Below are 14,455 nucleotides of genomic sequence, written 5' to 3' on the forward strand. Positions count from 1 at the left end.
TCCTACAGTGAAGAGTATCCCGTAGAAAAGAGATTAGGGAGGATTAGCTCCAGCCACCCTGTGCTTCAAGGAAGGATCTGGGTCAGGAGGCCAACTGGTGCCCCTGCCTGGCTGCGGTGGAGGCTGCAGAGTATGCAAGGGATGCTCATGTCCTCAGTGCTGCTCTGAAGCTGTTTGTGCCAGCACAAGTGAACTCATTGAATGCTGGTAGGGACCAGGTTCCATCCAGGTCTGAGCCCTTCTTGAAGGGGGCTTTGTTTAAGGAAAGAGCAGATCTCAGTGATGAACTGTTAATGGCAATCTGTTGTTGTGTCATAGAATCCCAACCAGGTTTGTGCTGGAAGGGACCTTAAAGCTCCTCCAGCTCCAACCCCTGCCACGGGCAGGGACCCCTTCCACTAGAGCAGCTTGCTCCAAGCCCCTGTGTCCAACCTGGCCTTGAACACTGCCAGGGATGGGGCAGCCACAGCTTCTCTGGGCACCCTGTGCCAGCGCCTCAGCACCCTCCCAGGGAAGAGCTTCTGCCTAAGAGCTCATCTCAGTCTCCCCTCGGGCAGGTTAAAGCAATCCCCTTACTAATAAAAGCCCTTTAAAGGCATTCTGCCACTTGTCTGCTACATTGCACCAGGGTATCTTGTGGAGCATCATTCATGGTGCTGTGCAGCTTTCCTTTCAGTTTGGCTTCCAGATTCCATACCCAATTCAGAGCAGCATTCCTTGGGGTTTTCCATTAACCTCCAGCATAGGTTATTTGCATGTTTCTATTTCTGAAGAGCACTGTTGAACACTCACACTAACGTGGGATATTATTAGTGTCCCCGTCCCTCTTGTCAGGCATTGGTGTGGACTTGATGCCTGTTGGAGATTGGAGGGTTTTGGGTGGCTCTGGCCTTTGCTGGAATACTGTGTGCATTTGTAGGTGTAGGGAGGTAAAACTGGCAGTGTTTGAAGTACCACGGCTACTGCAGGTAGCCTCTTTTTCTCTACAAGAGGCGATACATCTTGGTGATGTGAACACTCACAGGCTCCTGATGGGGCTCTTTACAGTGATACCCTCTTGTTTTGGGTTGCCTTCACTTTCTTCTCCCCATCTTAACTGCGGGTTTTGATGTCCATCATGATCTGTAGTCACTTCAAAGCACTGAGTGCTGCCTCGGTGACATGACAGGTCTGTCAGGCTTGTCTTAGGAGTCACAGAAGAGACTTGGGTTTTCTTGGGGATGGGAGATGGGAAGTTCTATCACATCTCTGTAGCAGTGGCTTCAATTCAGCTGAATGAGGCTGTGTGCGCACACACCTGCTAATCCACATCAGCCAAACAAGAGAGCTGATTCCCCCCATGGGGAAGGCTGCAGTCAGGGACGGAGGGTGAGGTTCTGTGGCTTGACCCACCCTCCTGTCTAATGAGCACAAGGCTGCTGTAAATCTTCCCACAGCCAACGACTCTGGTCCATGTCCAAGGCTCCAGAAATTCCCGGTTGGGGTTCTTGGGGCCGGTGCAGCTGTTTTAGTGCTTTAGGTAATGCAGTGACAGGCGTCGGTACTTGGGATGCAGTAAAAGGGCTTGGAAAAAGCATTTAGTGGTGAACTCGGTGACTCTTGCTCTCATACTTCGCTCTCTTGGAGATTGGTGCTAATAGTCCATTAAAGATCAAGGGCCAGGAATTGCCTCCTGCCTTCTGTACCTTTTGGGTTTTTTGCTACAGCGACTGTATAAAGTGTATTTAAAGCACTTCCATCATGGAGATAGCACAGTGGAGCAAGGATATGTGCCATGAGTGTATTTTACAGCATTTTGCTGGATGTGTTTTCATTAGTACTTCATTACAGAAGCTGAGAAAGGAGAAAAGTGTACACAGGAATTGCTCTGGAATTTTATTCTTTGTTTGTAGAAATCCGTTTGGATAACAGAGCCTCTGGGTTGTCTTTTTTTTTCCTTCTTGGAGTGGAATAGGCAGCTTTTCCCTTACTTATTGGGTCACTGGTAGTGTGTATCCCTTTGCGAAATCACCATATTGTTTGATATGGCCTATAATGGAAGGATCAGGAGATCCCAGGCCTGAAGTCAAAGGGCTATTGCAAAGCACAAGCACAGCAGTAGAGCTCATCCAGTTCCTACACGTTTCCATCTCTGACTCCAGTTGGAGCTCTTTATTTTGTGATCCTTCCCTATTTTCCTGCATCATATAAATAGTTACCTAACTTGTACATCGTGTCACTTAGATAAATATAGATATTATTTTATATATATATAAAAAGATGCTGCTAGCTGCTTTCTTAAGAAGAAGATGACAGTATCTATACAGATTGGATTACTAATACTATATTTTACTAACAGTTTATCTCCACACAGGTAACACAAGTAGCAAGACAGCCGGGTCCTCCTGCCCCATCCCCTTACACTGCACATGAAATAAATAAGGGACACCCCAATCTTGCTGCAACGCCACCGGGACATGCATCGTCCCCTGGGCTTTCACAGGTAAGACCTGGCATTGGAGCAGAGCGTTCCCAGCCACCCTCTTATCCCCTTGGCTGATGCTCGGCTTTGCTGCTCAAACATCAATGTAGATGTCTGTGACCAGTGTAGAAAGCCTGAGTAGTGAAAAGTGTCTTTCTGCAGCTCGAGCCTTGCAGTGCCTTACAGGTAGCTCTCAGGTTTATTAAGCATCAGTTCGTTGTTGAGTCTGCAACAGAAAGTAAAAGCAACGTGAATAACTGCAGGAAGTAGTCACTGATGAGGAATGTGCGTTGTTGTTGGGCATGGTCTGACCTCTATTTTAAACACCTTAGAGGTGCCCAGTGTTCTCCATTAGGGAGTTTTCCATCTCAAGTGTGCTGTGCAGGAGGCTGTGATGCTGTACTTCTGAGAAGTGGGACAGTAAATGAATTACAAAACTGGGTGCTAATAAAAGAAATGAGACAAAGGACTGATTACAAAAAAAAGAAGAGATAAATAGGAGTTATAATAAGAATGGAGAAATAACATCTAGTGAGATCTGTGGAGTAAATTGGTCCTTTTGTAGTCTTTATTAGATGGGTATTCTCCAGGGTTGATGTGAGAGTGGAGAAGCTTATCATGAGGGCAAAAGAGACAAGTAATGGGGTGCAGAAAGAGGGGAGGTGAAGATCCAGGATTGGGGAAAGTGAGATAAAAGCTCTGAGGTTTGAGATAGAGGAAAGCCTTATGTTTAATTTATCTTGTTCAAATGAATGAGGTAGGAAGGTGTGAGTAGGTTGGCTGTTCAGATGTGTGCTTTCATGAGGTGGGGTGCAGGATGATGGGTTGGGAGCAGCGAGTTGCTGGTGAGGGCCTTGAGTGTGCTGAGCGCTGGGAGAAGGCAGCTCCATTCCTCCTGCAGCCTCTTGGCTTTGGATGAAACATTAAACTGCAGCTGACCTTTTGGATGAGGAGATGTGTGAAAACAAACCAGGTCATGTAAGGAACATTCATCTTAATATTGCACATCCTAAATAAAACTTGGTGGGAAAACTGGAGACTTGTGGTGCTGTTTGAAAAGGTGCAAATGCTCATCCTTTATGGACTGGGAAGTCAGAGGCTGAAGTATCTCTTCAGGAGCATAAGTAGCTTGTGGGCATTAGTGGTGTCAGAGCCCTTTCTTGCACTCTTGACACGTGGCTGGTGGAAGTAAAGCCTCTGGTTTGGAGGCTGAGCCTCACCTAACAGAGGGAGAAGGCAGCAGGGCTGCAGAGCAGACCCCAAAAGCTTGTCTGGCTTGGGTCGTGCAGCAAGAAATTTGTTCCTGGTGCAGCTCGTCAGCAGAGGGAAGCTAATCCTGGGGCAGATAAGAGGGGAAGGAGGAGAACATTCTAGGCAGCCTCTTTAAAAACTCCTCTAATCAAGGGTTATTTCTTCCCTTAATACTTTCCTGTTGAGTCAGTGCATACGCAGGGAGCGGGCCCCATGCCAAACCTCCGCTCCAGCCAGCGGGAAAACGCTCCTTTCCTGTTCTGCTGCCTCTGAGCTCTTGGAAATGAGCTTCGATTGTGTCATTCTGATGCTGCTCGTAGGAGAGGTTTGACCTTACGTCCTCCATGTCAGCTGAGGATCCTTGAGGGCTCCAGGAGGATGTTTGTCCTCTGACCGTATGGGGCTGGCTCTTGTGTGCTTGGTTATAGGGCAAGGAAAGCATTGGCTGTTGCGCACTTCCGGTTCTATAGAGGAGTGTGCTCTGGGGAGCTTTGCCTAGGTGATGCCTACAGAGCTGGAGTTTGGTAGCAAAGCAGAAAGAATGGTTTCTGTTCATTCACAGCACTTGCTTGGCTCTGACCAGGTGTCTTCATTGCTGAGGCATCCCATAAAATCCCAGAGAGGTTTGTGCTGGAAGGGACCTTAAAGCTCATCCATTTCCAACCCCTGCCACGGGCAGGGACCCCTTCCACTAGAGCAGCTTGCTCCAAGCCCCTGTGTCCAACCTGGCCTTGAACACTGCCAGGGATGGGGCAGCCACAGCTTCTCTGGGCACCCTGTGCCAGCGCCTCAGCACCCTCCCAGGGAAGAGCTTGTGTCTAAGAGCTCATCTCAGTCTCCCCTCTGGCAGGTTAAAGCCATTCCCCTTGGCCTGTCCCTACATCCCTTGTCCCAGGCCCCTCTCCAGCTTTCCTGCAGCCCCTTCAGGCACTGGAGCTGCTCTCAGGTCTCCCCTTCAGGAGCCTTCTCTTCTCCAGGCTGCCCCAGCCCAGCTCTCTCAGCCTGGCTCCAGAGCAGAGCTGCTCCAGCCCTCGCAGCATCTCCATGGCCTCCTCTGGCCTTGCTCCAGCAGCTCCACGTCCCTCTTGTGCTGCTGCCCCAGAGCTGGATCAGGGCTGCAGGGGGGGTCTCCCCAGAGCAGAGGAGAGGGGCAGGATCCCCTCCCTGAGCTGCTGCTCACGCTCTGGGGGTGCAGCCCAGCACACGGGGGGATTCTGGGCTCAAGCGCTCATTGAAGCCGGGTCATGGGGAGCTTCTCATTGACCAACACCCCCAGGTCCTTCTCCCCAGGGCTGCTCCATTCAATCTCCCTCACTCTCTGTTTGTGCTTGAGATTGCCCTGACCCATGTGCAGGACCTTGCATTTGTCTTTGTTGAACCTCTCAACCTTGCAGCTGGAGGTGACAGTGAAGAATCACATTGGAAATGTCTGTGCTTGGGACACTTCCAGCACTGAGGCTTTAAAAGGGTTCAAGACTTTTGACATCAGCAGCAGAAAGTTCTCCCATGAAATTGTTTCATTTGTCTGATTCTTGGGCTCCTTAAATGCTGCTGTGTCCCTTTTAAGACAAGCGACCCGGTGTGGTGTCCTGATGGATGGTTCATTACTGATCTCTTCAACAGCAATATCCCACTGCACAGACTGCTCTGTACCTGAACACCCAACGCTGATGACTGAACATTGAACAAAGGTTGTCTTTGTGGTTGTGCCATTGTGCCTGACGTTGTGCGGGGTGCTTGTGCACGGTCAGAGGTGTGTGTGTGTGTGTGGTCTGGATTTGACAGAGTAATTAAAAAGCTAAAGAAGAGACCACTTCATTTAAATGAGAATCCGATTAAGGGGTCATTGATTTCTCCATCAGAACTGTGATTTAATGAGTACTCATCAGACCAAGTCTTTCTTAGGTAGGGAGTGCTGTGGAGGCAGTAGTGAATGAACATATTTACGTGTGGTTCTGAGCTCCGGGTATCATTCAGGTCTAAAAAATCATTTTGCTGGTGATAGAGTATGTGTTGCTTGCTTGTGTTCACACATCGCTGAGGGCTGCCAGTGCGGGGCTCAGCAGAGAGGTCAGTGCCATGCTTTTCTCTAGTGGGCATCTCAGCATCCCTCCTTGTGGGGCTCAGAGCCACTTACCAGATTCCTTAAGTGGGGATGTTGTAGGAGCTGTGCTGGAGGTGAGCAGAGCATCAATCAGTGCTGCGGTTCCACACACAGTCAGTCCCCTGGCTGCTCAGAGCTGCCTGTTCCTGTAAGGCTGGTGACTGGGCTCAGGAGATACCTTGGAACACTAGAAAGTGATAAAAGCATCTGCTGACCCTTGGACACGCTCCGGGCACTGGGAGCTGCAGCTCTTGGTAGGTCTGCAAAGTTGTGTGTGACAGGATTTTGTCCAGTGCCTAAAGGGGCTGCAGGAAAGCTGGAGAGGGGCTTGGGACAAGGTCCTGTAGGGACAGGCCAAGGGGAATGGCTTTAACCTGCCAGAGGGGAGACTGAGATGAGCTCTTAGGCAGAAGCTCTTCCCTGGGAGGGTGCTGAGGCGCTGGCACAGGGTGCCCAGAGAAGCTGTGGCTGCCCCATCCCTGGCAGTGTTCAAGGGCAGGTTGGACACAGGGGCTTGGAGCAAGCTGCTCTAGTGGAAGGGGTCCCTGCCCGTGGCAGGGGTTGGAGCTGGATGAGCTTTAAGGTCCCTTCCAACCCAAACCAGGCTGGGATTCTGTGGTTCTACAACAGAGTGGTCTGTAAGAAAGGTCTTGGGAAGCACTGGTCCGGAGGTGTACAGGATATTTAGTGTCTCCTGTGGAAAGACCAAGCAGGTGCAGATGTAGCTTGTACCTTTGTAGCTGGTTTTCCTTTACCATTATTTAAGTAAGCAGCAGCAGATGGTCCTGCGGGGCTGTGGTTTGGTGCCTCTTTCACTTTTTCTTCTACCTTCTTCATCTGACGTACCCAAAACAAGAGGAAGGCTTTTGCTGTTCCTCTTCCTCCAAAGTCTTCCATAATGTCCGGCCTCTGGCACTTTGCTGCTCTTCAGACTTAGGTTCTGTGGTGAAACGAGAAGAGCTCGGCCGCGATGTGAAGCCATCCTACCCTCGTCTCCACAGCAAGACACAGCGTTTGTGCTTCCCAAATTCCAGGGCTTTGAAATCATCCTGCTGCTCTCAGGAATGCGGTGAGCTCTGCCGGCACTGGGGAATGCACAGCACATGTTGCTGCAGTGATGTTATGGCCAGATGTGGGCCCATGGACGTAAAATTCCATATTCCAGTTGTTCTTTGTGTGAAAAAGCTCCTTGTACTGACTGGGACTGGGGGAACGCATCTCCTCTGCCTCCTCTCTCAGCTTGGAGGCTTCAGGAGAGTCTGGTTTGAGTTCACTTTCTTAGTGTACAGAGGAAAGGAGAAGCCATTGACAAAGGAGTAGAGGAGTTTCTCCTTGGGCATGGCTACTGGAGCAAGTTGTCCTGAGATCAGGTAGGGATGGATTTACAGCGTGCCGGGTACCACAGGCTTTCATCCTGTGACAGGTGTGAGCCAGCCCAGTGCAAGTACTGCAGGCGAGGAGCCTTCACACAGGAGTTAACGCAGAGCAGCTGAAGTGCTGTAAATCTGCCCCACTCCGGGTTGATGTGGCAGTAATTTATGGTGTATCCGTGTTAGGATGGGAACAACGGGAAAGTGGAGCTGTGCCAAAGCAGCGCGGCTGGGGCTTGGAGGGGAGCAGCAGCAGAGTGCTTCCCGCCGTGCATGAATGGTAGCAGAGGAGAGGGCTCCTCCGTTTGTACCATGAGCATGTGAAGCTCAGGCCATCCAGAGAAGATGATTTCATCCCTCCTCGTGGCCTAGGAGTGTCTTGAAGGATCCCAGGGAACAAGTGCTGCGGGTTCTGGCGCCTGGGGTGAAGCAACACAAGAGGGGAATGACTTGGAAAAGACTTGGTTTTCTCCACTTCAGCTTTAAAACCACAGGCTCTGATGATGTGCGTGCTGAGGGATTCCTTCAGCCCGGGACCACGGCTTGGAAGCTCTGACCAGCCACACTTGGAGCAAATGGCCAGGAATTTCCTCTGCAGTCAGGGAGAGCTTTAGCTCTCCTTAGGAACACACTGCACGCTCTGGGTGCTTCATGCCCACAGCTGCCTCTTGGGCTCAATTGCTGGAGCACCCAGAGGAACCTCTGGCATCTACTGAGACCTTGCCCTGAAGCTGTTGCACATATTCACAGTGGTGTTTAATAATGCCTTACCTGCTTCTAGCAGGATCTGGGTAACACCCGCAGAGAACAGAAGTGCAAGAGAGCTGAATGCTCTTGGTGTACAGAGACCTTGACTTGTAGGTGGCTCATGGAAACCTAAAGCAGATTGTACAAGCTGGAACTTGTTGCCATCTGGTCCTTTGCCTGAAGTGAAAAGAGTTTTGTGGTCTCATTCTGGTCCTCAGAAATGTCACCATCGCTAAATTAGCGTTTCTAATAGCAGTGAAACATTCCTGAGTGCGGTAAGGTCTGGGAATCTGTGCCAGGAAGTGTGTCTGTGTGCCATCTGTGGCGGGTTTATAGGCTTTCCCCAAGCCCCACTTTTATTATCTTGGAGCCTTTCTATGGGAGCTGGAATCCTGTTACAGCCACGATGTTTATTCACTACTTCCCTCCCATCACTTTTAGCCCAATTTAGGTTTTAGATGCTTTTAACGAGCTGATGTTTATTAACGGATGGGAGGGAAGGAGGAATGAAGGAAGGAAAGGAGGAGTGTTACTTAATCATAACCTCACCCCATCATGTCTTCAGATACCCCAGGTGCCCTAGTACATAGCAAGTGTTATGGTAGCTGCTCACTCTTCATGTTGGAGGCAGCTGCCTTCTGTGTTCTCTTGCCTGTGAACTGCGTGTTGCACTCATCTTCCCTCAGATGCAGCTATTGATAGAACTGTAGAATCATGGAAAGGTTTGGGCTGAAGGGACCTTAAAGCTCACCCAGTTCCAACCCCTGCCACGGGCAGGGACCCCTTCCACTAGAGCAGCTTGCTCCAAGCCCCTGTGTCCAACCTGGCCTTGAACACTGCCAGGGATGGGGCAGCCACAGCTTCTCTGGGCACCCTGTGCCAGCGCCTCAGCACCCTCCCAGGGAAGAGCTTGTGCCTAAGAGCTCATCTCAGTCTCCCCTCTGGCAGGTTAAAGCCATTCCCCTTGGCCTGTCCCTACAGGCCCTTGTCCAAAGCCCCTCTCCAGGTTTAAAGTCGGCCCATTTAGATTTTGGAAGGCTGTTCTAAGGTCTCCTGTTCCCGATAAAGGAGCCCACATGTGCTTTGCTGGGAAGTAGTGCTCTCTGTGAACTCAGGTAATAAACTTCCAGAGCCCCTGGAGCACGAAGGGCTCCCTGATTCTGTCGTCTCCTTTGAACAAATGCTTTGCCCATCACTTCCTTTGTTTTGAGACCATCTTATGTGAACACCTTGGTTGGAGTCAGCTCTAAGCTCCCCCCAGAGAGAGCTTTCCCATACGGGAATCCCCTTGGTTTATGTAAGGTGCAGTTACAGCGGATTTCGTGCTGATTGAAAGCACACAGAGTCCTGCAACCTGCAGAGCAGGAGGGTTCTCAGTCAGGGTGTTAATTAACACTCATCTTCGTGGCCACAGAATGGAAGATCAGAGTCTCCTTGTGTCAGTGAAGAAACCGGGGATGGACCAGGCAGGAGTTTGCACGTGCCCCTCTGGGCCATGGGTCCCAGGCTCTTGGGTCTTCCGGCCATACCAGATCATGAGGAAGAAGCCAGTTTAAGCAGCTAAACTCTTGACAGTGCTTTGTGGGCAAGAATCCTCCTTCCAGCCGCATGCACGAGTGTATGTTTCCGAGCAGTCAAGAACTTGACCTCTTACACTTCCCTTGACCGTGGTTCTGTGCATCTGGGTCACGCTGCTTCCCAATGCAGCCTTGCAATGCAGCTCCCTGCTTCTGAGCCTGCAGGAGTGTGTGACTGCTGGTGGAGCTGGGAAATGTGAGTTATTTAATAGCTGATAAATCCAGGAGAAGCATAATCTTCTTGTGGCCTTTGTGTTAAAGACCTGCTGGAAGTGCAGCTGAACTCTCTGTGTTGTAATAGGATTAGTAGGGGTTTGATTGGGTTAATAACATTGGGAATATTTGCTCATGTCACATATTTCATTAGGTTTGATTCACTGCTGTGCTTTTTACCTTGTTTGTTTAAATCTGGGTAAAGCTGTGCTGGAAGCATAAAACATGGCTGTGTCTTAGTGCCTTTGGGGTGCTTTAGTGTAGGGATGCTCAACCTCATGGGTAGCTGCTGCTCTGGGCTTAAGAGCTGCAGAGAGGAGATCTGGGGTTGTGGGAAGGTGTAGCTGCCAAATAACTATTAACATCAACAGTTATTTAGCGTTGGAAACAGTTGACTTTCAAAAGGCGCAACGTAGGTGGGATGTATGGATTAGTGTTAATATTTGTGCACTGAAGGAGGACTAGGAACAGCCTGGAATTCTTTCCTTTCTACAAGGAAAGGAACAGAAGAAAAATCTGGTACAATTTTATCATATACACAGAATTCCAGAGTGGTTTGGGTTGGAAAGGACCTTAAAGCTCATCCAGCTCCCACCCCTGCCACGGGCAGGGACCCCTTCCACTGGAGCAGCTTGCTCCAAGCCCCTGTGTCCAACCTGGCCTTGAACACTGCCAGGGATGGGGCAGCCACAGCTTCTCTGGGCACCCTGTGCCAGCGCCTCAGCACCCTCCCAGGGAAGAGCTTCTGCCTAAGAGCTCATCCCAGTCTCCCCTCTGGCAGGTTAAAGCCATTCCCCTTGGCCTGTCCCTACATCCCTTGTCCCAAGCCCCTCTCCAGCTTTCCTGCAGCCCCTTCAGGCACTGGAGCTGCTCTCAGGTCTCCCCTTCAGGAGCCTTCTCTTCTCCAGGCTGCCCCAGCCCAGCTCTCTCAGCCTGGCTCCAGAGCAGAGCTGCTCCAGCCCTCGCAGCAGCTCCTTGCAAAGGAAAGATCAACACAAACGCTGAGTCCAGTCAGGCCAGGCTCTGCCTGCAGACCCACCCGCAGTGCTGACACCACGTTGTGCAGGGCATTACTGCTTGCAGAGCTGTGTTTTAATTCTTCTCTGTGCCATCCTGCATGCCCAGTGCAGGAGGATAATGTGTTTTTTCTCCTTTAGCCCCAGCCTTGCTCAGAGTCATCCCTGCCTCATCCACCCTGGAGTACACAGAGTTATTTTGAGTAAGGAAGCTCTGGCACAGTAGGTGTCTTGGCCACACAACACATTGGGTGCATGATCTAGCACAAGGGTTTTCCTTGGGCTTGGGATACTATTGTGAACCAAAAGCAGTTTTAAAACCGGCAGTAACTTGTTTTTTTTGGGGGGTTGAAATGGCATTTTAATAGAAAACCAAATTCCTCGGGAGCTGGTCTAAAATTCTACAGATCCCTTTCTGTGCTTTCATTTGATGCTTTTCAACTTTACCACTCGTTGAACTACATTTTTATTCAGACTCTCAGATGACAAAATAATTGGAGGCAACTTGCCATTTTCTTATGTTTAATATTTTCTGTTCTGCTATTCCTCCTGCAATAATACCTTCTGTTCCATGCGATTTAATGGATGTTTTCCTGTATGCTCCAGAAAATCCATGGTTGTCAAACAAACACAATGTGTTGCAGAAGGGAAAATGTCCCAGTAAACAGCCAAGTCAGAGCTTTACAATCTGTGTTTTGTGAACGTAGAGGGCAGTAAATACCCCTGCATCCAGATAAAACAGGGAAGAAGGAGCCCTTGAATTACTGGAGTCCACCATTAGCTGTTCTGTCAGACCAAGGAACTGAAGAATAACCTCTGTAACCATTTATACCCTCAGCATGGAGCACTGTCCTGAAGAGACCTCTAAGGGGCCTTTAAGAAAGCTGGAGAGGGGCTTGGGACAAGGGCCTGTAGGGACAGGCCAAGGGGAATGGCTTTAACCTGCCAGAGGGGAGACTGAGATGAGCTCTTAGGCAGAAGCTCTTCCCTGTGAGGGTGCTGAGGCGCTGGCACAGGGTGCCCAGAGAAGCTGTGGCTGCCCCATCCCTGGCAGTGTTCAAGGCCAGGTTGGACACAGGGGCTTGGAGCAAGCTGCTCTAGTGGAAGGGGTCCCTGCCCATGGTAGGGGTTGGAGCTGGATGAGCTTTAAGGTCCCTTCAACCCAAACCAGGCTGGGATTCTGTGCTCTGTCCATCCAGGTATCTGAAATCTGCACTTGTTTAAATATCTCACTCTGCATCTCCAGCTGACCCCATCCCTGTGCTCCGGAATTTGGTATAGGCTTATTGGCTTGAATGCCTTCTCTTTTAACAGGCAGAAAGATGCTTTTCTCCTCCCTGAAGCTGTGTGTTATATTCACCTTAACAGCATGTTGTGGGATGGCTGCATTCAGTGCTATAACTGCTGATAGAATAATTGCAGTTGTTATGTTGGAAGCACAAGCTAAGGCTGGACTTCAGGGAGATGGCGAGTTAAACAGCGACTCTTTCTGCCTTTTCCTTTCCCCCCTCCTCCTTTGTAACATCTCTACAAGAAGAGTAACCACAACTTCTTAACCAGGAAGAAGTGTTCATCTCGTGTCTGTATTGCCCGTTGCACAAACCATCCTTGTCCAGGGAAGAGGAAACCACGTTTCCTTCACCACCTTCCCTCAGTGAGAATATGATTATTCATCTTCAAGTAGGAGAAGTGCCTGTAGTCTTTGTGTGTGGCTTGGGACTCCGTTTCCCTGTTCCCTGTGCTGCTTTTGCTTGCTCAAATGTGTGACACTGCATCTACAAAGCCATAAAAAGGTGGTTGGAAGTCCATCAGGGCAGGTGGTGACACAGGCCATGTACACTGAGACAGGCGGCTGCAGAGGCATAGAGGTAACAGCGGCTGAGCCACATTTAAGAGAAGGAATTGCTCTTGGATCAGGGTATTTTTCTCCGTTTAAAGGCTGAATTTAATATTTACCAACACAGGGAGTTCTCGTGGCTGGGCTTATGGAAAAAGGAGGGAGTGGAAACTGGAGCACTTGTGTCAGGCAGCATCCTCCCTTCTCCTCCTGTTCTTCATAAGCGGTTCAGGCTCTTCCCTGCTTCTTGTCCTTGTCTGCAGTGTCGGGAATGCCTAAAACTGTGCAAGGCACCTGGAGCTGGGTATGTGGCACCTTGAGGAAGTGGCTTGTGGAGAAGAAAAAGCCACTGTCTTTAAATAAATGCAGCAAACAGTCACAGTTCCTGTTTAGTCTTTGCTTCCCTCCACATCCAAACCTCACAGTAACTCCTGTGTGCAGAGACTTTGTACCAGGGTTGCAAACTGGTCCCGTCCCAGTCCCTCCCAGTACCAATCAGGTATTGGCACTGTGATGTGGTTATTCCATTAGAGAGTGGAAACCCTGAGTGTGCACAAGGTGGTCAGTGTCAGGGGGTCTGATACTTGCATCGTTGAGTTTCATGGGGCTTTGGGTATTTATACCAATCTCTGCAGTAAACCAGAGCGTTTCCAAGTTCCTGGTACATCATACAGGGAGGCAGCAGAGGAGAAGTGCCATGGAGTTGGATTTGCAGGATGCTGTGATGAGGACTGATTGCAGTGATGTTGGGTAATTTGCAAATGAGCAGATTTGCAATTCTCGATGCAATGTGAACCCAAAACCTGAATGTTTGAACGTGGAGCTGCAAATGAGGGCTTAAACAGAATAATCTGATAGCGAGGTTGTTGAGACGCCGCTGAAGTATCATTGTAAATAAGAAAAGCCAAACTATGAGCGTTTGGAGGGGAATTGTGTATCATTTAATCACTGTTGTGCTGGTTTGAAAGCTGTAAAGCTGGATAGTTCACAGGAGAAGTGAGAATATGCTTTTATGCATTATGTGAGAGAAAAAGCCTGGGATGTGTAGAAAAGCCTGGGATGAATAAATTTAATAATTCATATCTTAATTCATATTATTCCAGTGAATTTAATCATCTTCATAATGCTTTGTAATACTTGCAGGTGAGCTGGTTCTGTGTATTACGGAGACAGGGTTTTCCCAGCCATACTCAGATGATTCCCATTGCACAAACCATTGCAGATGGGGGCTTCAGGGTCTCCCAATAAAGATGGGTTTGAGTTAAACAGTTATGAAAATGCTCATAAACCCCAAGTATGTCCAAGAGAAATCCTGGAGCTGAGCAGCACCTTGTTTGCACTGAGATGCAGGAACTGGCCCACGGTGCCTGCAGGTCCCAGGGATGGTGGTGACACTGGGGCTGGTCCCAGGGATGGTGGTGATACTGGTGCTGGCCCCAGGGATGGTGGTGACACTGGGGCTGGTCCCAGGGATGGTGGTGACACTGGGGCTGGTCCCAGGGATGGTGGTGATACTGGTGCTGGCCCCAGGGATGCTTCCCAATGCTCCAAGCACAGTTCACTCCCGCAGGATTTCTGTGAGCTCTTTTGGCACTTGCTTCTCTTCCCCCCCAGGACTTCGCTGCCTTTATGTGCTGCCGTGGGCTGGCTGCTGCCACGGTGTGGGTGATGTGGCTCTGTCACACGTTTGTCACCGAGGTGGGTGTCTGTAGCTCGATAATGTGACCCTGTGCAAAGCTGTGACTGGAGGGGCAGAGAGACACTGGGGGCATCTCATGTGCCTGGTTTGGCTTCCCATGGTGTTCATTTGTGAGGGCAGGTGGATAAAAAGAGCTAATTCTTTGCTGTCTGCACTCTTTGCACAGGTTGTGGACTCCGC

At 49.9% G+C, this 14,455-nt stretch overlaps 1 protein-coding gene across 16 annotated transcripts in view; it reads left to right on the plus strand.

The window, feature by feature from the left end:
* The window catches only part of EIF4G3 (eukaryotic translation initiation factor 4 gamma 3), a 149,524-nt gene that overhangs the window by 49,507 nt on the left and 85,562 nt on the right, over positions 1-14,455 (plus strand). For 9 of the 16 annotated variants that reach the window (XR_008970803.1, XM_057398548.1, XM_057398549.1 and 6 more), the window contains one exon: positions 2,339-2,482. The exons of 4 other annotated variants lie outside the window; for them this stretch is intronic. Coding sequence is in view for 2 of the 12 variants with exons in the window: in XM_057398557.1 (XP_057254540.1) it covers positions 2,339-2,482 (144 nt within the window). In the remaining 10 variants the exon portion in view is untranslated. The remainder of the gene's footprint in view (positions 1-2,338; positions 2,483-14,455) is intronic. 3 more of the 16 variants (XM_057398550.1, XM_057398555.1, XM_057398559.1) reach the window with 1 other exon arrangement.

This window comes from Pezoporus wallicus, unplaced genomic scaffold (genome assembly GCF_028554395.1).
Source record: "Pezoporus wallicus isolate ANWC-B61680 ecotype Strahan unplaced genomic scaffold, APGP_CSIRO_Pwel_v1 contig_14383, whole genome shotgun sequence".
NCBI classification, from domain to species: Eukaryota; Metazoa; Chordata; class Aves; order Psittaciformes; family Psittacidae; genus Pezoporus; species Pezoporus wallicus.